Here is a 25,219-nt window from a genome sequence, read left to right as displayed (position 1 = left end):
GATTTCATCGCTTTCCCTCCTCCGCCCCCCCTCTTACTGTTTGTTTGTTGGTTTATCTTTATTGTTTTGACTACGACGAGGTTATCTTCATTTGCGACAAGTGAACGAAAATCAAGTCGAAATCCTAAGCGGCCTAAGCGTATCCCAAGTGAGCAAGATGATGGACTGTTCCAGAACGAGATGTTTCCATTTCTGCCGACCAGTCGGTATTGGTATTAGTATTTCCTCCTTCCATTGACCATTCTGCCCTCCATGCCTTCTTATCACCAACGATCACACATGGAACAAAGGTAAGATGGGACGTATCCTCTCCAATTTACCTTGGAGATAAATCCCCTTTTAAGCCCGCACAAGTCTCTTCCTCCAATTCTTCTTACATTAGTCAATGTTGAATACATCTTCATTTTGATTCGTAGCTGTGATAGAATTTCATTCATGATGCTGAGTCAGCTGCCATGTGCTCCTTCAGAGCGGAAAGTGCTCATATTGTTTACTTTTCCATGCTAGTGCCACTACCGCTTTTTTTCAGCCAGGGCCTCATCCCCCCTCAGTCCATGCCATATAACCAGCCTCAGGTAGGGGTGTTCAAATGGATTCTTGCCGGCACGCTATCAGTATCGTCTTAAACCGAAACTGGTGGCAGTGAAGACAGTGGCGATGATATTGTTAACAGTCCGCCTTATCAGAGTTTTGAGAGCTTGCAGGCAATGCACTGTTGCCCCATGTGTTGGTTTGTCTGATTGCCTGGCGCGGTTGCGCATAAAATAGATGTACTTGTGGCAACAGCTATTTTTGTTAGCTCTGAAAACTCAGATCGCTATCGGTAAGAGCGCTCTTATCGTAACTTTCTCCTAATGGACCTTTTTTGGTAGCTTACCAACACCCGATGGAACAGCCCTAGCCTCAGGCAACTCCATGTGTGAGATCATCAAACTTATGCCTGGGCAGGAATCTAACGCAGGACATTTTGATCATGGAGCCAGCACTTCCACCACCACTCCCAAGACCAATCCACACAGGTCAGTCATTCCCGTGGACGAGTTTTGGTACTCTACTGCGCAGTGACGTACTATTGAGTGCTTGCAATGTATTTCTTATGGGAGCACCCATTGTGACGTACTATTGAGTGCAGCCGAGTTAGGGCCGGGCGGGGAAGTGGCTTTCAAAAAGATGCGCAATGACTGACCTGTGTGGATTGGTCTTGACCACACCTCTAGAGCCTTTAATTTTAGTTAGAGGTGTGGTCAGATATGTTGGCCATTGTTTACATTTGATTTGCAAGTGCAGATGACAAATTTAGGCCTCTTCACAGACCGACATTCGCCACTATCCATCTTGAAAACATCTGTCTCATGATCGTATTGTATAAAAACGACTTATCAATTATGACCCGGCTTTTAGGTGGTTGTGATTTCTATGCAGCCAAAATTTGAAGTGTTACAAGGTTTGAAGGTTTGAAGAAACCTATCCAAACTTGTGTTCTCGCTTCTGCAAGAGTCAGATCTTTTCATGTGGTTTGTAGTGATGTGAAAACTCCTGCAAACCTGAAAGTAAACAATGGCCAACTTATCCGACGACACCTTTAGCTCCATGTTGAAATGCTGTTTCCCTGATCTGCGTAGCACACTGACGTGCGCTAATCTCTTCTTTCTCACTCACACATTATCCTACGAAACATTTGGAATACCAAGAGAATTCACCCAGAAATCTTTGTCAAAAACTTAGCTCTTTTCATTCTGAAATATATTTGTCTTACCTACACTCCAGTAGTCCTCATTGCCTCCAGATTGTATTTTTAAATAAAAGAGTAAATAATCTGTAGTTTTGCTTCTAAGTAAAATTTATGTAGGTGATACTTCTGCTTTGTAGAATCTGGGTGAAAGAGGAATTTACCCTTAAGTGGTATCATGGTGTGTATCCTTGAAAAATCGAGGGAATGAAAAATTTCACCACCATAAGTACTGTTAGAAGGACTCATAACTCCAGTAGATAGGGGATACTTTTTTTTTTAAATCCGTTTTTCAGGACATAATAACAACCAACCATAGTAATGTCCTTGCCTCTCGATGAAATGTTATGTTTCTTTTCCCGACTCCACTGATTTAACTCTGATTTCTTTTTTGTTGTTGATGCAGCAGCTATATCCCTCACGTTTGTTTCTCAGGTGCTGCTGAAAGTGAATAGAAGATGAGTCGTAGTAAAGCTGCAGCACAGGATGAATCTGGCGTTGATCCTCTATCCATGTCCATCATTCTCATGGAAGACATGATTGAAAAGCTGAAAGTTCTCAATTATGATAATGAGTTTGTCAACACTGTGAAAGTAAAGCCTCTAAGCAGGTAAGAATAAACACAAGGTTGCATCTTTTTATGAATGTGATGCAGCAGGGCAAACTGGGTAAAAGGTGAGGATAAAAAAAATGAGATGGATATACTGTGGCTCAGACAGATTGATTCTGTATCGTTTGGTGCTAGGAACTCCCAAAATTGATCCTTTGGCAATGAGTCAAAGCTTCAGGATGGATAATGGAAAATTCATAAAAACTGTCCGTAAAATTTGCAAGCTCCTTAGCCAGTATCAGGAATGATTTTTTCAAAATCAATCGTGTTGTGCAAAAATGGCTAAGGTCCATTTTTCCAGTCCTGAGTTTTTTTGGGTTGATAATACTTTTTAAAGTTACATGCAACCATGAAAGTAGTGTTAATACTTGTTTCAGGATCATCTCAATACCGAAACGAGTCTTTGCACAGCGCTCATGATTGTATCAACTTTTGAAAAGTATCATGAACAAAAAAACCAGAATGCTGGAAAAATGGAAAATTACACGGAAAAAATTAAATTGCTGATTTAACAATTCAATTGCTGAAAAAAGTGACTGCATTATTTCAACGTAGATTCACAAACAAAAAAAAATGCTACTTCAACCACTATTTTAAGTTAATTTTTTTTTGGTGTACCTAAACTATAAAGGGTATGTTCATGATTTTACATTCATGTCGAAGTTTTTCAGTCTTGCAAGGATTAACCGTTTCCAACTTGTTCGTGGTTAATTTTAAATTAGGATTTGTTGTCCTTCTCTGTTCAGAAATACTTAACTTGTGCCTTTAAAGGCACATTGCTGGGACACACAGTCAAGTTCTCTTTTCAGTGCTTTTAATTTGTTGACATCTAGATGAATCTATTTTCACTTTAATGTTCCAGACATTACTTTGTCATCCAAACAAATCCCGGCGAACAATTCTTTATGTTCACATCCTTGGCTGTTTTCCTTATCAACAAAGCTGGAATTATACTGGAATATCCTCAGGAATATGATGACCCAAACTCCACTATTGCCAGTATCCTGGATGCAATTCGGCAGTTGGTAATCCAATATTTTCAGTTATTATCAGTCATATATTTTTCATCACCCTGTTACCACTCATCAAAGTGAAATACCACCAAGAAAATGGACTGCATGGTGATGCACAAAACTTCCCAAGTAGCAAAATGAAAATATTTCATGAAAAAAAAAATTCATGAAAAAAATTTAGAAAATAAAGAAAAAGTAGCTAGCATTATGGAAAGTTGACAGAAATTTTAAAGTGAGTGTCACTATTTATCAAATGAAATAGGTTTATTTCCTGTCTACAAAACAGATCTATTTTCCGTCTAGAAAATTGATAGGGCTATTTCCTTAGAAAAAATATTCAAAAACCTGATTGAAAATAGAGAAAAAGTGGATATTTTCTTTATCTATTCCTTAGAAATTCAAAATTCAGAGAACAGATAGAGAAAACACAGAATGTAGACATCAAAATTGTCTGTTTTCCTTGTATTTAGTGTCCGGAACATAGACAGATAATAGAAGTTTTTTTAATAATTTTCGTACTTCTATTTGATACATCTATTTTCTTTCTATTTTACTTTTCTGTCTAGAAAATAGACAATTTCTAAATTAGCGCTTGACAGAAAATAGAACCCCATGCTATGTGGGTTCTGCAAGCTCCTTGCTCTTCAATTTATGTGTCAAGACCAATATGGTGGCAGAATCTGTAGTGGAAGAATACACGGCGGTGTCGCTGGATTGCCTCACTGCTGCATTTGCTACGACTCTTTCCTTCAGAATGTCTTTATTTTGTCACAATACCATTGAACCAACCGAACCTTGAAAGAGAAGTGTGGTCAGTACATAAGCGTCCCACTACCATTTTACTATCTATTATGGTTAAAGTAAAATTTGAACAATGGTTATGAACGGGATTGCTATAACATACTTTGAAGTAACTTACATGCAGAAGTGTTATTTCGCCACAGGTTCAGTTTCTCTTGCAATATCATCTTAATTGATGTTTTTTTTTAATCAATAACTGTGGAAAACGATGATTTACTGACCAAACCCTCTCGAGTTTGACAGACTTATCGTGTGCACATTCCCTGAGTGCCATTGCATAGTCACCATTTTAGAATTGTGCTGTCGAACAAAGTTGTTGAAAGAATTTTCACAGCTTATTAATTAATTCTTATTGCGAGTTGTCCATAAAATGAATCCTTTTAACAATAACACATTTCTTTTTATAATGTGCTGTGCTTTCATCTCTTTGTAGGAAATTGATGTAGATTTTCCTCCAAATAAATTGAAACAAGGTCACGGACAACATGTCATTTACATCTTAGATTCGTTGTGCAACAAGATCTTGGAAAACATAAAATACAAATGGCTCAAGTATGTTTTACAGAATATTCCTTTATTTTATTTTTGTGAATTGGTTATTTTTTCTACAACTTCAAGTAAGGGAAAATTCATCTGATAGTCAACGTGGTCACTATGACTGTCATTTCATTCACGATTTCAGAGTCTTCCTTGTAGGAATCACAGTTTTCCAGGAATGGGAAAGCCTGCAAATTTTCTCTGCGACACTTCAAAGTTTGAGAGGAAGTGTGGGGATCTTTTAAAGTTTCTCGGAAAAGTAGATCTTAGCCAGGAATTCCTAGGAAACCCCCCCCCCCCCAAAGAAAGTTCCTGTTTCTGGAACTGGAAAGCTTCCACTCCGATCTGCAACCCCCCCTCCCCCCAGCTAGAAAAACATTGAAGATACCGTGGTTATTGAATTCAGATTATCTAATTTTGTAAACCATTGGTTTGGCATTTCATAAGCGGCCTAAAATTGTCCATTTCTTCTTGAGTTTGCATGGAGGCCAGTTCTGGAAACCTTAATAGTTATCAGTAAAAGCATTTAAAACGTTACTACTCTTGACTTTTAGTTTTTTGTAAGGCACTGATGAGATATTCCAAAGTTTGGTACATCAATTTTTTCAAAGTTTTGATCAAAGTATCTATTTATCTCCCTTTTTACCCCTTTTCAAATTTTAATAGTATTCCTCTGAAATATAGTGTTATATTCTTGAACAAATATGCTTTGTTAACTTTCAGGCCCCAATTTCCAAAAGAAGAAACTATTGAGGAGGTGATACCCGAAGACGACTCCGAAGTTTTACAAGAGCAGATCGAAGATGAACTTATGGCCAGAGATTCAGATGAAGATGAAGAGAATCTATTAAATATTGATGATCTCTATGCTGTGAATAATGTAAGTGTTGAAGTATTTACCGATTTTTTTTTTAAATGATGATCCATGTCAGGATGTTACGAACATTTCTTTTAACAATCTCGGTTTTTTTCTCACACTTCCATGTGGTTTTTTTGTTTACTTACAATTGGCACTGTATTACCTCTTTCAATAGGCCTCTGAAATTTATATGAATTAAAGCACTACGCGCCATGTTTTCTCTTCAAACTGGAGGAAAACAAATCGTGCAATTGGAAGACTGGAAATCAACTTCGAAACAAGATAAAACATATTAAAGTAGATAAGATAAGATAACACTTTATTTCTTCCCATGAAGGATTTACAAATGGGGGGAGGTTTTGTATTTAGGTATACACTACAGTAAAATTCAGATAGACATGCTTTAAAACAGTCACAACAGGCAAAGAAGCGATTGAAGTCTTCTGATAAATGGATGGTTTGACATGACTTCTAAAGCCCAATTCACACCACCAAACCCTCCATCCAGCACAATCGGACGGAAAGCTGAATTAAAAAAAAATTGATTCAATTACTCTCCGTCCAACCCTCATCCAATTGGTGGCGCTAATCAGACGGAAAACCGGACGAAAGTCCCCGCCCAACTAAGCCGGACGGAAAGCTTGATAGTGCGAATTGGGCTTAACAGGTGACGTTACAATTATTCATTTAGCACAAATGATCTGATCTTCATGGCTGTAGTTAGATATTTGTAGATATCAGAAGTTTGTTCTTTGTTTGCGTTATATTCAAGCAGTTACTATAGGTTTCTAGAGTATTTTCCCAGGAATTTCTAATCTCTAAGGAAAATCTAATTGTTTTTCACATCGGGCATTCAAAGATTAGGTGTTCAAGGTTCTCGAGAGTTTGCATATTACAAATGAACCGAAGTTCATTTACGCAAATTTTATACAAGGATTAATGCACTTGAATAATGAAGAAGTCTTTGTTACTTAATCTAATTTGACTGAAGAGTGTCTTCTCTTTAAAGTTACTATTGGAGTTATGGTAGCTATTTTTATTACAAGGCTAATTTGGGGAGAGTGGTATATAATGAGGCATAAAGGATGATGCATTTATTTTCTCTACAGGGTGTCTGGGCGTTAATGTACTTAACTTTCAGGGTCGATTTTTTGGCTCAAAATATGACTATTGTTTCCTATACACACATGCCCAAAAACGCTTCATAAGTGAGCTATGCGCATCCAAAGTTGCCATTTTTTTTCTTTCAAATTAATGTAACTCCTCGTTATTTTGTTGTAAGTAGCTGAAACTTGGTGTAGGGGGGTATTTTTTAGCGCTCTGTTCATTTTTTGTGTTTTCAAGGACGTACATCTTTGGGAAAGGACGTTACAAGCATTCCCGAATTTTAAAATTGCGATAACTTTTTTGGTAGATGATATTTGGAAAAACGGATTACACCATGTGAAAGAGCGCGAAAAATCAGGACCTTATAGTGCTGCACAAAATTTTCCAGAAACGCGTCATTTCGACGCAACAGAGCTTCAAAACAGTTTCAGATTTTTGAAGCTCCTTGCCGAGTAGGCAATTTTTACTGCAGGGACTTAAGGAAATTGCCTACGGAGCAAGGGGCTACCAAACTCTGGAGCATGAATCCGTTGCGGCAGCCTCAGGATTTCCGAAGCCCCTTGCTCTGTAGGCAATTTCCCTAAGTCCCTGCAATGAAAATTGCCTACTCAGCAAGAAGCTTCGAAAATCTGAAACTGTTTTGAAGCTCTGTTGTTTCTGGAAAATTTTGTGCAGCACTATGAGGCCCTGATTTTTTGCGCTCTTTCACATGGTGTAATCTGTTTTTCCAAACATCATCCACCAAAAAAGTTGCCCTAAGCAGATTCTTTAAATCAGTATTTAGATGGCAAAGATGCACGCCCCACTATGCCATCAGAATGGAGACTGGTAAATGTAAACTTGAAGTAAAAGTTATCAAAAATGCACTGAATTGGTTAGCCAAGGTTAAAAATATGGATGACTCTAGGTACCCTAAAATTTGCTTTAAGTGCCTAAAGGAATTAGATTCCAGAGATGTAAATGTTCCAAAATTCAACTGGTTTTTGCAACTAAAAATACTCCTCAGTAAAGTAGGCTGTGAAAATATACTTAATGAAAACTTATTGCCCCTTGAGATCAAGTGAAAAATAAATTGTTACTTACAAAAAACAGAGGAATTGTTACGTTCACAGGATATAATATCCTGTGAACGTAACGATCCATTCTGATGGCATAGTGGGGCGTGCATCTTTGCCATCTAAATACTGATTTAAAGAATCTACTTAGGGCAACTTCTATTTGATCACCGTATCTGAGACCCCAAATTTCAACAGCATACAAAAGTGAGACCAATGGAATCGAGTCCCACAACCTGTTTACAGTCTCGAAACATTCATTCTTTGATTTTGATAAGATTTCCTTTATGACACTGGCTGAGATGCTGGCACGACTAATTGCGTCAAGTGCATATTAAATTAAACAATTACCATTGGTTAAATGGCAAAAGTGCAAATGATATCATCCATATTATCTAACCACCACTTGCTCTGTGTTGAATATATTGGTTTCTGGACTTCCCATCGTGTAAATTTTCTTTTGTACGCAAGATTTTGAAGAGATAACAAGTGGCGCTTATTTTCTAACTTAGACTTGTCTAGTGGTGTCTTGCTGTTATTTATTTTCATTACTTTATTATGTCTGCTATAGTAAAGATGTATTGCGTTTTGCAAACCCCTGCTCTATTTTTCTGCCAGAATCACTTTCTCCGCTCAGACCACAAACAAATTTCGGCAGAAAAAAGTTCAGCAATTACTTGATCTCATTGATTTTTTTCCCCCCAATTCAGGTACCCAAAGCAATTTCAAAAGCTGATGAAATTTTAGAGTCAACGACAAACTTCGACGATTGGAAATTAGAATTGGAACGGGTTTTACCGCAACTACGAGTCATAATCAAAACAAGTGAGTAATGGGTTTTTGCTTGTACATTTGTTCTCTATTTTTATTTGTCACCCTTTTTAGCACCATTGTTGTTATCTTGCACACGATTTCACCAGTAGTTTTTGATCAGGTCATGATAGATCACTACAATTTTGATATGCTCTGACCCCTAGCCAAAAGACCGAAGTCAGTTTCGTGTGCAAATCTCAATGTGTGCTCTTTCCGTTTTTCATAGATGCCAGAGATTGGCGATCAAATTTAGACCAAATGAAAATGTATAGGGATAAAACGAAGGATATTATGAAGGCTGCAAGACCCCAGCTTGATAAATTACGCTCTGATCTAGTCGAAAACTTGGATAAAATCACCAGTAGAGAAAAATCGTTGAATAGTCAGTTGGAGCAGCTTCTTCAAGAATATCGTATTGCTCAGGTTTGTTTTAAACTATCCATTTTTCCCTTATGATTCTAATCTAACTTCCCTTTTTCAGGTAGATATATAATTTTTATACAGATGAAGTCAGGCGAATTGTGCATAACTAGTTTGGGCACATGCATCCAGCGCATAACTTTAATACAAGGCATAACTTCCACGATAAAAGAAAAACAAAAAGCAGGAGGGAAAGCGTGTATTCGCAGAGCAGTGGAAATATTTAACTTATTATCCCCGTCCTTGCGGGGGGCCTTCAAGGAAGAGGGAGGCAGTTTTCCTGAAAAAATTAAAAAACTGTCTCCAAAAAAGGCCTTATTATTCCTTTAAGGAATTCTTAAGTAACCTAATCCTTATGTATATATGTATGATCTATATGCATATAAACCATAGATGGTTTTTTTTTTCACTTGACAATGTATCATAGCCACATGGCTTTATATACAAATAAATATAATTATCTTATGTTATGTTATCTTATCTAAGCCTTTGTCAAAAAAAGCCCCTCTACTTTCCAGAGGAATCCAGTTCAAATTTAGTCAAAGAACAAGTTTGGCGTAATTCTATTCCTACGTACCGCTGCAATCTGGAAAAAATTACCTAATGGAGGATACAATGGCCTTAGGCAGATGGAACAAACTTGCGTTGATGCATATTTTTATACCCAGATGGTGCCTCCTAAAATATAATGATTCAATACATACTCACCAATTTCATGAAAACCCCTATTCTTCAATCCTTGAGTTTTAGTAAAGACATTCCTTTCAAATCACCTTTTAAATTGTACAACTATTAAATTTCCATCACAAAACAATCCTGGGTTTAGGAGCGTATTGTTAAAATGAGAAAAATAGGAATTTGAAAGGTCCAGTTTTTGCTGAAACAAAAAACAGATGTGTATTAATTTTAATTGAATTTGATTTAGGATGAACTAGCTCGAGTGACAAATCGTTTCCAAGAACTCAGTGGTGGCATTGAAGAACGTCAGCGTCAGTTATCGCAGGCAACAAGTGCTCTAGAAACAGTAAAGCAGAAAATTGAAGATAGAAGCTCTTGTATGACGGATGGGTGTAAGTATAGGAATTAATAACTTTGATTAAAGCAAGAGACTAGCTCTCTATTTGTAACGGGGTGTTCCCCCTACCCCTTCACCTTTCAAAATTTTAGCCCGCCAAGTAGCGCTAGTGGTCGCGTGGCGGCTACTAGCACTACTTGGCTCCCCTCTCTTTTTTTTTTCGTTCTTCAAGTTCGTTCTTTTCGCTCTGCTGTTCGGTCTGTCGTTTCACATCGGTTCTTCCTTTTTTCTCAAAAAATGTAAGTGTGAAACTTAGTATGCCCTGACGGGGGGCTAAACCCGTCAACCCAGTTTTTAGTTTCTGTTCTTTTTTCTTTCTTTTTGTGTGTATTTCTTTGTTTGTCCGGCGTCGCTCGTCAGTCTTGTTCTTTGTTCGCCTGTACCACCAATATCCGAGTGTTCTTTCTTCATCTCTAACCCCTTTTTGATGGGCCTTCTTCCAGCCGGGGAAGGAAAGGTTCCATATTCAGCATGGTTGATCTATAATGTGTGAAAAATGGTTGTATCAGGTTATATTTGTTAATGAACCTGTTATTAGAATGATATCTATTTTCATCAATCAGCAGGTCTACCAAGCACAAAAATTAAATGCTAAAAAATGATTTGACTCAGTATCCATAAATCAGGAATCCTTGCAGGTGCTTTGCATCCACACAAGGCTGTTTCTCAAAAATATGAAAACTGGTTTGTATTATGAAACAGGTTGCAACAGTCAGGGTTGGAAGGTGTCAGGAAATTCTGAAAAATCAGGGAAAACCTGGAAATGTTAGGAAAAATGACAAAAGTGTTAGGGAAAAATTGTCAAGTCACCTCCATTTGCTTTCTAGAATAGGTTTGACCTTTCAAACAACAAATTTTGCCAGGAAACTATTTCAAATTACGTCTTTTTGACTATCTGGCATATCTTTCTATGTCAGGGAATTTTACCAAACTGTGTGAAGGAAATCGGGAGAAAGTCAAGGAAATTCATTTTCTAAAGTCCGTGGCAACCCTGTATTCAGGACTTCATATATGTAAGGCCTCTAGGTTTGATTCAAACTCTCAACCTAATCAAAAACTTTTTCTGATTTCAGCTCCGTTGGTAAATCTCAAGAAAGCCATCAGCATCGTGAAAGGTGATATCGTAAGCATGGATGTAAAATTGGGCGTTCTGGAGCATAATCTACTAAAAGCTAGGCTTCGTGATAAAACAATGTCACAAAATTATGTGAATGCAGATGCTCTTTTTGTTTCGTAATCAAGCCAAAAAAAGTAAGTGTAATCTTAACTCAAAGTCTAAACGACTCCAGTTGAGAATTGTGCTGCTACTGACACATTAATTAAAGAGTGTTAATACATGTGCTTACATCGGGTTAAAGAGTTTTTAAAGTTCAAAAGTTCCTGCGCGGAAATGATCAGCAGTAATGTCAACGCCTTTGTCTCCGGAAAAGAAGAGTCAATATATGAAGGACTCAGCTCGTTATGATATAAAAGACATTTTACTGTTCCGGATTACATTCGTCTGGAACGCACCAGGAAAAAGTTAAACCACATCAAGTTGAAAAGAAGAAAAAGAGGTTCTCTCCGTATGCTTCATTTAAAGTTACCTGTTTTCACACTCAATATTTTGTTTTCAACTCTGATTTTTTGTCAAAAGGAAAAATATGAGTAGCTCAGCTCACTACTCCTTGAAACTAATTCTCAAATTTGCCATGGTTCTTCTACCCAGTTCAATTCATCTAGCCTGAGTTACAGCCATTCTCTAGCCTCTAACACTTAATTAGCAGGGTATCTATAAGTTTAGAAAGGTCTGAGAAGTCTGGAGAGAATAATTTTCCAGGGTTTACATACTTAGTTCTGATGAATCAATGTCTAACTTTTTCTCTTTTGCAAACTCATCAATATCAGCATCTACTAATTCTACTAGCTCCTGTGCGAGTTTTGCTTTAATGTCTGAGTAAAATTGGGTATTGATACACCCTATCATGGCTAGGCCAACTCAGAAACCGGAGAGATGACCTGTATCATCATCGTGTTGTATTTTCAGTAGTTTTTTGTAGTGATCTTTGAGGTCTTCATCAGCTCTGAGCACAATCCACGGCAACTCAGGTTTGGCTAGTGAAGTCAGCTTTATCAAGATCGAATCAGGTGTGGTGAGTTTATCTGGGACTTCTTCTATGATCTCGCTTGCCTTCTTCCCGGCATCTATTATCATTGAGAGACCATCCATTGTTTCCGTATTTCTTGGTGACACTTATTCAAAATTTCAAAAGAAATTGTACATGCCCTCGCTAATTTTGAAAATGAGGTCTATCCCAGCAGATCAAATATTGCTGTTTAGTGAACGAAATAGAATTGAAGACATAGTTAGTTTGTGCATTAAAAGATAGAACTTATGCTGTAGCATATTATGACTTATTCTTTTCTTCCTAATGGTCAAAGTCACACATGACTTTCAGGATAAATTTGAACGGTCATTGTCTACAGTTCATATAGACATGGAATGATATTCACAGCTATGGGGAAACATTAACTTGGTGACAAGAGGAAAGATATGAGCAAGATTTTAGAAGACTTTAAGTGATGATATTTCATATTCATTTTACAGCACAATGAAATATTACTATGAAGGCAATGGTTACACACGCTTGATAGGTGATGTGACAGAAACTGATCATTAGATAAACAATATTGAGCATCACTGGAGGTACACAAGTTTAACACACAACATTGAAGATTTGAATACACATATCATGATTGTGGAATCATCTGCAGTTGGCCAACTATGCAGCTTCTGTGAACACATAAGATACTTCCCTTAGAAAAAAATACATTGTACGAGGGGTTTTCCAAAAGTAAGGTCTCCATAATTTTTTCAAGTAGATAAAAGCATATATTTTCTAAAAGTATTTCATGGTTCGAAAGGTAATATCCTAAGCTATTTTTGAACATGATCACCGTCTCAATCGATGCATTTTTGTAGTTTTGGGAGCAGTTTCCGTATGCCCTCATCGTAATGCTGTACCGCCACCTCTCAGAAGTACCGTGCCATCTCTTCCTTCATGTCGTCAGTGTCGCCGAAGTGCTGTCCACCCAAGTGTTTTTTCAATGCTGGGAATAGATGGTAATCACTGGGGGCTAAATCCGGGCTATAGGGGGGATGATCAAGGACAATCCATCCAAATTGAGCCGGGAGATCATTAGTAAGACAGGCTGCATGTGGACGGGCATTGTCGTGAAGAAAGTTCACACCCTTTGTCAGCAATCCTCTTTGTTTGTTTTGAATAGCTCGTCTCAATTTTTTTAAAGTCTCACAATAAGTCAATGCATTAATTGTGGTTCCAGGCTCCATGTATTCAAGCTACAATACTCCTTTTGAGTCCCAAAAAACGGTTGCCATGATCTTACCGGTAGACGGGGTTTGCTTGAATTTCTTAGGCTTTGGCGAAGTTGTGTGCATCCACTGACGAGACTGTTCTTTGGTCTCGGGTGTGTACAGATAGATCCATGTTTTGTCACCTGTAACAATAGAATTCAAGAGATCATCCTTTTTGTTGGCATAGCGCTCAATGAATTCTTGTGAAGCCTGCACTCGTTGCTGTTTGTGTTTATACGTCAGCATTCGCGGAACCCTCCGGGCGCACACTTTGTGATACTGGAGTTTTTCAGTCAAAATTCGGTAAATGGTGGTTTGAGAAACATCAGGAACCAAGGAAGTAAGCTCCTTGAGCGTCACTCTTCTATCTTCAAGCAATGCTGCTTCAATCTTTGCAATTGTCTCATCAGAAGTCGACGGCCGGCTGCTTCTCTCTTCATCGTGAATGTCGGTATGACCTGCTGTGAATTCACGGCACCATTTACGGACATTTTTCACGTCCATAACCTATCCATCTCCTACGGTAATAGCGTTAGGTTCTTCCAAAGTTACAAATTCTGAGAATAGTGATTCGTCATTAATTATATGATCAGTACATCCACTGTCGAGAAGAAATTGAACTGATTTATTTTTCTTATGGTCGACATTGCTGAAGAAATTATGAGTTATTTCAGGTTTATTGCATGAGTAAAAGGAAAATGAGTTACTCGGTCTATGATTGGATGTAGTACCGTTACCGTTTTCAGTACACCAATCATTAGAATAATTGTAATAATTATAATTATCATTGTATCTAAGATTACTATTGTGTGACTCTGTATCTCTTTGAGGAAAGCTAGACTGAAAATTTGTGTATCGGTTTTTCCAGTTATTTTGATTTCCTCTTTGCCTAAAATTTCTTCTATTCCCTCGGTAACCTCTAGAATGAAAATTTCTGCCACGGTAAGAATTATGAGGATGGTAATTTTGACCATTTCCTTTTCCTCTCCAGTTTTGGGCGTTGGATTTTCTCCAATTATTATTTGCCGACGAGTCACCTTTGAAAGACGATGAGTTTCTACTTCTATTACATTCATTTCTATATCTATGAAAACCTCTTTTACCTCGATTTTTATTACTCACTTGCATTGCAGAAAATTGATTGGATAATTCATCGGTATAGCTACTTTCATCACTTTTATGAGCATCACGTTGGTGAATTGAAATTATTTTATTTTTCAAAAATTCAGCGTTTTTGTTTTCTTCAGGAATGTTGTCCATTAAGTCTATGATATGATTTAAAGATTTAGGTAGGGCTAACAGTAAATATTGTAGTTTTTGTTCATCAGATACGGTTTCTCCAGAGTCTCTGAGTTCATTCATTAATGTTTCAAATTTGTTGATAAATTTAACAGGGTTTTCATTATCTTTGAGCCTAAGGTCGAGAATTTTTCTCTTAGTATTTAACCTAGAAGATTCCGACTTTACAGCATAGATGTTTTGCAATTTTTGCAGCATTTCTTTCGGATCTTCAATATTCATGAGCAAATTAATTTGTGTGTTATTAACACTAGAAATAATTATGTTCGTAGCTTTCACTTGCATTTCTAACCAACTGTCCGCTGTAATATTCTCTGGTCTCTCCTCTAAAGTTATAACCTTTTCACAATTGTTTAGTCTCATTACAAGAGTTAACCTGAATTTCCATTTGTGAAAGTCTTTGCCGTCAAAGACTGGCACTTTCGCTTTGAACGTTGACATGATTTAATAAGTTTCTTCAGTAGAAAATGTTGTAGATTAATGCTCATGCAAACGAGATAGGTATACAATGAAAAAAATTACTACGCATGTTGCTAATTTGTGAGGTAAATGGGAGATGCTTAATCACTAAGTATTATTCAGTATAGGTAAAGTTTGTACCTTTAATCACTTGTCTTGTAATTGCTCTGTTCACTGAAGATAGAACATCTGAGAAGAGTGTGAGATGCGTCGATGCACTATGAAGAAGAAGTTGATGATGATTGCGTCGATGCACTCGGAGAATTCCTCTAGCTGCTTAGCCGCTTGGCACTGTCCAAACCCGTTTAAATCTTCATTTGTGGCCTTTTAATTGAATCTGGGTGGAGGCTTACCCGATGTCTTCCTTCCTGTCCTGCTTAGCTGCTACATGATGAGTTCACAGGGGTTTTCCTTTGGTTAACCCGTAACCAACAGGGGTTTTCGTCACTACTGGGTAACCCGTAACGCACTGCTCATCAGACACAAATAGGCTAGTCTGGAACATCTAAAAGTTTTGGCTATGTTTTGAGGCCACTTCCCTTGAACTTTAAGAGAACTTTTCTTCACCGTTGAGTTGTGATAAGTGAAGGCACTTAAGAAGAGAAATGCACTTTCATGCTACCGGCATGATCAGAGGTTAGGTTGTAACGAGGTAGAAGACTTTTGAGTAAATTGTCACTTTCGAAATTAATTTGCGGAATTGATTGGATACATACGTTAACCGGGCTCTGCTACCATGTTGGAAGTTGGTATGGTTCCATTGGAAGGAAAAGATTCGTTTAATCACACGGATAAAGTTTATTCGTTATTGCAGAGGACATGATGATGAACAAGCAACAAGTAATCAACAAGTAATGATAGGCACAGTACAGAGAGGTTGTGGTGACTACTCGAGTCACCGGTGTACAACACCGATTTGTATTGAGTGCGGGAAGTATGAATTAGCATTCATTCCAACAGACATTTTTCACGTCCATAACCTCATCTCCGCACACTTCTACTAATTGACGATATGGGTTTTACGCCCTTTGCATCCAAGAACCGAATCACTTCGCGAATTCCGCACTTTGCGGAAATGGCGATTGGAAGACTCATCGAAGCTGACCTGGCAGGAACAAGAATTGCGCGATCCGACTAAAATGACTGCCAAAGCACAACTGGACACGTCAGCTGATCGGTCGATCACATGTTTTAAAGGTGAGGAGGTACCCAACGAGGCTGTGTCGTCGGATTTCGCCTAACGTAATTATGTGGTCCACCAGCGTGTTGGAGATCTTACTTTTGAAAAACCCCTCCTTGTATTTTCCAAGTGAAGACGGAGCTCTGCCTTCTACAGGCAAATCTTAAAATTACAAGACTGGGCCATTGTGGCGCCTAAAAAAGTTAACGTACCAAAATGAATGCGCCATAATGCATATGCAAAAAGTTAATTAGGATCCTAAAAACTGGGTTTTATTCCTGCAAAGGTGTCGCCAACTATTGTAAAGGGAAGGCAGAATGCTGAATGCAGGGATGCATTCGAATAGTTTTCGTACTCCTGTATCACTTTGTTGTTTGGAGAGAAGTGTACACTGACGAAAGTGATCCCTTTAATTTTGACTCCGAGTATACCTGCTTGGTCTTGCAGTATTTCCTCTACCAGTTCAGGTCTCTTGACCCACATCCCGACTGTGCCATTAGTGTGTATGATCCATTGCCCGTAGCTTCTTTTAATATACGGTTCTTGGATTATACCAAGGTCGTAGCTCTCCTCGAGAAGCCGCTGCTTGACTAGATCGTGGGCTGCCTTGCAGCCGTTGGCATTGAACTGTTGTGCATTCAGCTCATCTCCACCTCGTTCATGAACTATCAGTAATTAATATATGTATCCTTTACCTTCTTTCCTTGGCCGAAATATTCCTTCATCATCATCTTCAGATGTACTTGGTTGTACATCGTCAGGGGTATCTGCCTGTTTTTGACGTTTTGTGTACTTAGTGACTGTCGTGTCAAGGTAGCATGGGAGAGTGCCCTTCTCCCCCCTATGCTGCGCTTGCTTCACTCTACTGGAACCGGATTTAATAGGAAATACTTTCCCCTCGTCCTCAGGGGGGGGGGGGGATGTTCTTCGTGGTGGAAATTATTACATTTTTGATTTTGAATGATTCGTCGACTTCTTCCAACGGCCTGACATCAAAATCTCTCGCTCCATTGGAAAAGTAATAAAGAAACTTTCCAATCGGTAATCTATCTTTCGCGAATTGAATCACCTGGATCTTTTTTTGGAAAAAGGGATATAGATACAAAATTTTAAATATATCATCGATACATATTTTAGGATCATTCCAATTTCAATTTTGTCCAAAGTCCAGACGAAAAAATACACACTTTATACTAACAGGCTATAAAATATTACTTTATAACAAACAGTCGTCCAAAGCGGCACACATTGATCACTTTAGAAAACTATATACACATAAACACTAATATCACTCAGGAAATGATAACTCATTTTATCAGCAGGTAAGGATTGCCAGAAGAACTAAAAGAAAAGAGAAAATCTTTTTAGCTAAGTTGGAAAGCCTTCTTCCTAGCCTCTAGGAGGGTGGTCCAGTGTGTGGTTAACCACTCATTGAGATCCTGCTCATCAACCCATGCATCGACATCATCAGAGATGTCAGTGATGCCCAGCGTCGAGAGGCCCTGCTCTTGTCGGGCGTGAATATCGGACTCGGTGAGTGCAGATATCCGCGTTTCTCACAGAGAATAGAGGTTAGGCAGAAAAAAAACATGAATAGAGAAAAAATGATAGGAACGTACCTTTGAAAGAAAGTCTTTGAGAACGAATTATAATCTGAAAGTAAACCTTTGTACTACACTTGGAAAACAGCAAACATTCATAGTGCATAAAATACCAGATATTAAGGAAATAATTTAACAATACATTAGGTAATAAAAGTTCAAGAAAAACAAAGAAGAGTTCAAAAAGCTTATAAAAGACAATGAATAATTCGTAGCCATAGAAATCATTCACATTTAGTAACACTGATTAAATCTAACTACAGAGGGTCAATAATGACAGTTGTTGCAGCCCGCTGGAAGAAAAAAGAGAGATGATACACAAGGCAAATTACTTACTGGCTCTCAATTGCCAAACTCAGACATTTCCTTCCAAACTCATACGAAGAACGGTAATAATAAAATTCTGTGAGGATTTGCTGGCTGCCCGCGCTCTTAAGAGAAAGAAATGCATGGCTGCCTGCGCTGATAAGAGGAAGAAATGCATGGCTGCCCGCGCTGATAAGAGGAAAATATGCATGGCTGCCCGCGCTGATAATAGGAAGAAATGCATTCAGGAAACGAAGTGTATCACTTCAACTGGTAATACTTGAAACCCTCGGTGAATAGCTCGGAAAACCCCCAAACATGCATTTGAGGTGTTACACAAAACTGTTTCTCTCTCATATTTCCTCCGTGAAAACTGCAGTGGTGAAAAATTGTGATTTGATTTGTTTAGGCAGTGTCATAGAGCTGCCAGACTCGCAGGATGTCCAACCAAGAGCCTGTCCTCTTGGGTATGCAAAGTCTTCTGCAATGGCAGTGTTGGGCTGGTGATCCCTGTAGCCCAGGAGAGGAATGGCAGCATGATTGGTTGTCCATTCTAATATGTTGTGAAAAGAGTACTTATTTCATCTCTTCCTCTGTTGGAAAAAAGTAACAAAGAACTAATTACTACACAGAAAAATACATCAAATACCAATTTACCATGAGGTTATCTTTCGTTCAACCTCCTTTGACAGATTTAAATAGAAAACTGTTCTTCAATATGAGGGTACCTTCAAACTTCCTGAAATTTTGATTATTAGAACAAAGAGCAAAATTTCAATAATTTATTACCTCTTTAATTTTGACTCACAAGACGGAAAAAGACTCTATTTTTTTTAGATGAAAGAAACTTAGGAGAGAGAGCACAGAAAGATGTTGAGGAAATAATGAAGATGACAAGGTCGCGTTTTCATAGAGATGTCGCCAAGAGAGGACACTCTCCATTTCACTTTCCTTCTATTATTTTTGGTTTATTTTCTTCTTGTCATTATGATACAGACAGAAAAGATTCTTAAGGCTTAGGATATTGCTTTTTTTTTATTTTCATTTGTGCTGGGACAGTTACCTTACGAAAAAAAGGCCCATTTCTGATTATGGTGCGTTCATGTTCCTCCTTTTATGTTGCAACAAGCTCCCTTTAATGTTGCAACAAGCTCTTCAAAGTAAATTGGAGATATGTGTGCAGCCGCTATCCAACAAAAATGATGTTTCAATTCTATTTGAATTTAAAGAGTTGTCTACGAGAATTACAGTATAGTTTAAAAACTCTGATGGAGATGCAAAATAATTTTCTTGGTTAAAATTTCGGTTTGAATGTTCGTCAGAATGATTTTCATTTTGATACGAATTTGAATAATTATTGTCATTATTATAAGGATACCTTTCCTGATTAGTATTATAGGTTTGCCCTATGTATCTTCTTCCTCGGTTATTGCCTCTGTCGCGAAAGTTTCCTCTCCAGTTCCGCCTGTTAGAACCAGAACCTCTATTGTTGTTGCCTCTTCGATTGTAACTGCCACGCCATTTTGAGTCATTATTTCCTCTTGAACCATTGTTTGAATGCCAATTTGAGTTTGCCGATCCTCTATACCGCCGTTGTTCTCTTTGATGCCTTCCTATATTTCCTCTTGAGATGTGAAATGAATTTAGCTGTACTGTGTTGCCTCCTCGGTAGCGTTGGATTGATTTCTTTGAAACGCTGCAAGAACTTTTGATTTAACATATTCAGGCGTCTGATTTTCCACCGGGACTGACTCAATTAGAGCATTCATATAAAATAGAGATTTAGGGAGGGTGAGTAACAGATACTGCATTTTCTCTTTATCATCTATGAACTCACCACAATCAGATAAATCGTTAACTAACCTTTCAAATTTATTAAAAAATTCCTGGGGCTTATTGTTTTCTCTACAGCCATATTAATGATGTGTAAGAAAAAACCTCTGGAATTTTTAACTGGAAGCTTCAGACTTCATTCTTGGAGGACTCAAAAAAATTGAGAATTAAAGTATGACATTTTACCTGGATGCTACGACTTTCTTAGGAAGTTATCATGAAAACTGTACTCGTGACACAAAATTTAATAATACTATTTCATAAAGATTTTCATGGTAGTTTCATTGTAATAAATCTAGAAATATTTTGGTCTAGCAGGGAAGCTCCATTTTGAATTGCTCATTCCAAAAATTTTAACTTTGTATTGAGATGTGGCACCAAATTGAATTTACCATCCCGTTTTGATGTTGATTGTAATTATGGAGTGGTAGCCTTTTGAATACTATTTGCTGAAGCTTCAATCATTGCGGTTTGTGTTGGCAATCGAGAATGGACTGTGCCAGACAGAACTGTGTCTATGTATGAACAGAGTCTGAACAGGACTAGGAAAATGGGAAAGTTGAAGGAACTTCGTATCCAAAAAGTCTGGAATTCATAAGAAAAAGACTGAAATATTTAAAGTATATTTAAATAATATTTACAGTATATTTAAATAATATTTAAAGTGTATTAAGTAGTAAAGTATTTATTTTACTTCATTCTAAGTTTTCAGAACTGTCAAAACAAAGGATTTTAAATCATTGTCATTTTTTCCACCTTTGCTCCCTGGCCATAAAAGTGAGAACTTTGGGGTGAATTATATGTATATTTTAAATATATTTTAAATCCAAGAAAAGAGATTTCGATTATTATCAGAAATCACTACTCGATTCGATGCATAGCGGAAGAATATTAATCGTATCATTCCGAAAATGTTTCACTTTCTGGTCAAAGGAACCCTAATGAGTGTGAATTTCCTCCTGAAACTTGTAGATACCCTGATCAAATATAGAATATGTAGTCTTAATGCAGGTATGACAGCAGATTTAATGGCATGTCAGTGTATCAGCTTTAAGGCACACACATTAGTCAGCTGACTGTGGGATTTGGCATAAAAGATTTGAACCTTGACAGCAGACGCTCTACCTTTACTGAGACCATTTTCCTCGTTTCATGAATATGATGTAAGGTGTGTGTGATGGCCACCACCAGGTCCACACTGAATTGTAAAAATTAATAAATCTAAGTCACCCTCGTGCATACAGTGTGTCTAAGCTAAAACTAGTTTGTTCTTCTTTTGCCTGTATTCTGGAGGACGTTTAAGATGGAGAACAGATGTACTGAAAGTAGGAGCTTAAATTTAAATAAAACTTCAATTTCCTCTCCAAGAAGAAAAATTAATGGTTAAAATACATTTCTTGTGATAGAAAAATCTGACACATCTTTTCTGAATGTGGTTAGTGATGAGATAAGCAAGTTTATTTTTTTAAATGAATTGTGTTGATCTCATTTTGAAAGGAATCAGGGTGAATTCTTTAGGCTCCAACTTTTGTTCATACTTGTTTCTATCAATTTCCATGAAAACCAGTACTAGTGTTACTAGAAGTGAAAGTCTGCATATTAGCGGCCAAAGTGCGAAACCATGTATCTCCGTTTATGACCTTGTAGACTCCATTTTGTACTTCATTTTTTCTCTTGAAAAAATAGTCAACATAATTTCTTAAAACTTCCTCGATTTTTCCTCTATGACAGTAGAATAATCTATATAAATTTCAAGCCAGAAAGTTGGCTTGTTTCTCCTTCAAAAAATAAAATAGCGAAAATTTTGAAACACCGCACACACAGAGATACATGGTTTCGCTTTTTGGCCTTCAATATCCGTCTTCTTTCTAGTATTCATCTGTTCTCAGAAATTCCAGTGATAAAATCCATAAAATCGAGAGATAGAGAAGCTCTTGAAATCAGAATTCTGGTTGTACCTACCTAGCAGTGAGGTTTATCTTTGGTCGACCCGGCTGAGTACCAAATCAGCCTCAACTAAGGTTGTGTAAAGTAGGAAAATCTGGTTGTGGAGTATGAAGAGAATAATTCTACTCCTATTTTTAGTACCTTATTTCCACTTTTATGTCGCTGCATGCATACGTTGTAGTAAATAGAAGAAACGTGAACCACGCAGCTGCTATGATGAAATCAATCCAGACTGTTAAGTACTTGAAAACTTATGCAACACGCTTGTGCTGTGCAGACTTATGGCTCAAGTGCTTGTCCAAGTATAGACGAGAGATTCAAATTGAACCTGATTGAGCCACTTGAGTAATTAGCCAGCAAAGTGGAAATTTATTCCATGGCAAATTTCGGTGCTTCAACAACGGAGGAAAGCTGATCTCGTTTTGAGAGGTATCATCGTGACTCTTGGGAATTTCTAATTTTAGCTATCCAGATACCACTCACCTCCTCACAGCATGTTATGGCTCAAGTAACATGGGGCTCTATTTTCTGTCTAGCACTAATTGAGAAATTTTCCATTTTCTAGACAGAAAAATAAAATAGAAAGAAAATAGATGTATCAAATAGATAGCTAAGAAAATTATTAAAAAACTTCTATTTTCTGTCTATGTTCCAGACACTAAATACAAGAAAAACAGACAATTTTGTTGTCTACATTCTGTGTTTTTTCTATCTGTTTTCTGAATTTTAAATTTCTAAGAAATAGTTAAAGAAAATATCCACTTTTTCTCTATATTCAATCAGGTTTTTGAATATTTTTTCTAAGGAAATAGCCCTATCAATTTTCTAGACGGAAAATAGATCTGTTTTATAGACTGGAAATGGACCTATTTTCTTTGGTAAATAGTGACACTCACTTCAAAACTTCTGTCAACTTTCCATAATGCTAGCTACTTTTTCTTTATTTTCTAAATTTTTTTCATAATTTTTTTTTTTTTTTTTCATAAAATATTTTCATTTTGCTACTTGGGGTGTACTCATTGACGGAGTTAGGAGGTCCTCGGTCCCCCCTCCCTCCTCATCCTTAAATAGTTCTGAATGTTTGTAGCTGCATGATACCATTAAACTCTCACGAAGGAAATTCCCAGAAAATTTCAACAGAAACGGTTTAGAGAACGGTTATATTTTTGAAAAATCAAACACCAGTTTAGATTAGCAACGCTGCAACCGAAAATCCATATTTTCAAACTTTGACTTTAAAAATTGGTTGGTTTTTCATGGTTGGACTGCCAAATTTTTTTAAAAGTGGTTAATATGTTTAGTTTGCTCCAAAATGGATCAGGAAACACTCGAAGTGTGAGTACCAACAGTGGTTTGTTCAAACGTAGGTACCTACTTGTAGATGGTCAAAGTACGAAAGCGCGTTTCTCCGTTCGCGACTTGCAGACTTCCTAGTTCCTGTCATACTTGAATTCTTTCTCAGGAAAACTGGTCGATGTCATTTCTTGAAAACATCTCTGATTTTCTTTTTCTATCGACCGGGTACTCTCCACAAACAAGCTAGAAAATTGGCTTGTTGCTCTTGGAAAAAATAAAATCGTAGCGGAATTTTTGAAGCACTCGGGTACTCGAACACGTGGTTTCGTGCTTTGGCCATCGATATGGTAGGCATCCTAAACTTTCATAATTACATACAGTATAATACATTTTGGAACATTCAACGATATTTCTAGCTTGAAAAATTAGTAAAACATGCGACCCATCCGCATGCTCCATCAGTATTCTCGAGTGGCGAAGCGTGAATGATCGCCAATCATCGATATTTCCCCATTTGAAGCTATGGTAAAGAATCGATTATTACAGGGCCAGATTTACCTAGGTACTTGCCGTCCATGGGCCATATTTTGCCGTCCCTTCTCATTCGTTTTGAAACATCGATACAAGCCATCAAGTGAACGTGCCGGAGGAGGAGGGGTGCATAAGACGCGTTTACTCGTATTGAGCACATTTTTTGCGAAAGCCCTGTCAACACTAGCAAAAGTTCACGGAACTTTGCGCGAAAATTAAGTTCCGGAAACCTATCTCTGTGTGGACAATGCCTTTCATTCATAAGAAAAGAACGAAAAAATTATGAAAGAATAAACATGAATGTGGTTTAATGTTTTTTAATTTCCGCTACCGCGCCAACCGCACTATGTTTGGCGCAATGCGTGAAGTATCCCCACAGTCTTGTAGGCGCTATGCGTTTCACGCCGACAGTTGCTGACCGCATATTGTTTTTGACGCAATACGTGAAGTATTCATGCAGTCTTGTAGGCACTATGAGTTTTACGCCAACCGCTGCTGATCGCACTACGTTTGACGCAATGCGTGAAGTATTCATGGAGTCTTGCAGGCGTTGATATGTGCTATGTGTTTCATGCTGACCGACGCGCCGAGGGCTTCTCCTTTCCATCTCAAGCCCTCGTCATCATTGCTCTCTGCGCTGCGCCGCGCTGCTCCAGGCCAAATTGCGTGTTTGGTTTCTCTCTCAACTAGACTAATGAAAGGCGCTGTCTCTTGTATCACCGAAAGACGAACAAATTAGAAATTACTATACTTTAACTCTCAGGAAATGAGAGATTTTTTCGCCTTTTCTCGTTTGTAATTTTTTTTTCTGAATCAGATTTTTTTCTTGATAGGTACCTCCATTTGAAAAAATGACAACATTTTCCGCCCCTTTTGCCGCCACGGGCCGCGGCCCATGTAGCTATCCCCTAAATCTGGCCCTGGATTATTATGGTGTTCGTTGCAAACACCCTGTTTATCGATCCTTCTTCATAGGTTTAAATGGCAGATCAATCGCTAAATCGATCTATCGAACACACCACGCCACTGGTATTTTCGCAACATATTCACGTGATCCTGTTGCTTGACCATGAGCTTCGATCATGAGAGGAAATTTACGTGTTTTTCTCAGTGGCTATCGATTGGGGAGATGCTCGCCATCCGTGTCATGTCGAGTGAACTCAACAGCTTTTACTCATTTTCGAGTGATCGAACGCGCCTGAGACATGTTAGTCCTCGTCAAGTGGTCTCCTATCTACAGATTAGCTTTTGTCTCGTAGCATGGAAATAACTTGCCTTTTTATGGTACAAACTAATTTTAAGTACGTAGTAATGACATCGTCTCTGAAATCATGGAATTGCCGGCCCTCTGGTTATTCTCGTCTGAAAGCGAGTAAAACCACACTTTTGAGAC

The 25,219-nt window shown here is 37.8% G+C and overlaps 1 protein-coding gene and 1 long non-coding RNA gene across 6 annotated transcripts; one reads left to right on the top strand and one right to left on the bottom strand.

The window, feature by feature from the left end:
• The first annotated feature begins 24 nt into the window (after positions 1 to 24).
• IFT57 (intraflagellar transport 57) lies at positions 25 to 21,312 on the top strand. 5 transcript variants are annotated; one of them, XM_072297651.1, is made up of 10 exons: positions 25 to 290; positions 2,165 to 2,339; positions 3,202 to 3,364; positions 4,587 to 4,705; positions 5,414 to 5,570; positions 8,422 to 8,536; positions 8,751 to 8,947; positions 9,870 to 10,014; positions 11,093 to 11,270; positions 21,064 to 21,312. In XM_072297651.1, the coding sequence occupies exons 2-9, from the start codon at positions 2,188 to 2,190 to the stop codon at positions 11,254 to 11,256; spliced, it is 1,212 nt and encodes a 403-aa protein (XP_072153752.1). In that variant the 5' UTR covers positions 25 to 290; positions 2,165 to 2,187; the 3' UTR covers positions 11,257 to 11,270; positions 21,064 to 21,312. The 5 variants fall into 5 exon arrangements, with proteins under 5 accessions (XP_072153752.1, XP_072153753.1, XP_018916032.2 ...); XM_072297652.1 differs by lacking the exon at positions 21,064 to 21,312 and adding an exon at positions 12,607 to 12,741; XM_019060487.2 differs by lacking the exon at positions 21,064 to 21,312 and having other exon boundaries at positions 11,093 to 11,275.
• LOC140224177 (uncharacterized) lies at positions 11,278 to 20,274 on the bottom strand. Its single transcript, XR_011899419.1, has 2 exons — positions 16,113 to 20,274; positions 11,278 to 13,881 (listed from the first exon to the last, which is right to left on the bottom strand). It is a non-coding gene; the product is annotated as an uncharacterized lncRNA (long non-coding RNA).
• Positions 21,313 to 25,219: the final 3,907 nt, after the last annotated feature.

The sequence above is a fragment of the Bemisia tabaci genome, chromosome 3 (genome assembly GCF_918797505.1).
Source record: "Bemisia tabaci chromosome 3, PGI_BMITA_v3".
In the NCBI taxonomy this organism is placed as follows: Eukaryota; Metazoa; Arthropoda; class Insecta; order Hemiptera; family Aleyrodidae; genus Bemisia; species Bemisia tabaci.
This window is presented reverse-complemented; position numbering and strand designations above follow the sequence as displayed.

Bases quoted from the DNA above. Each gene is read 5' to 3' on its own strand.
- IFT57 (XM_072297651.1), top strand. From the start codon at position 2,188: ATGAGTCGTAGTAAAGCTGCAGCACAGGATGAATCTGGCGTTGATCCT. The intron at 2,340-3,201 runs GTAAGAATAAAC...TTAATGTTCCAG, and splicing joins AAAGTAAAGCCTCTAAGCAG to ACATTACTTTGTCATCCAAA. The intron at 4,706-5,413 runs GTATGTTTTACA...GTTAACTTTCAG, and splicing joins ATAAAATACAAATGGCTCAA to GCCCCAATTTCCAAAAGAAG.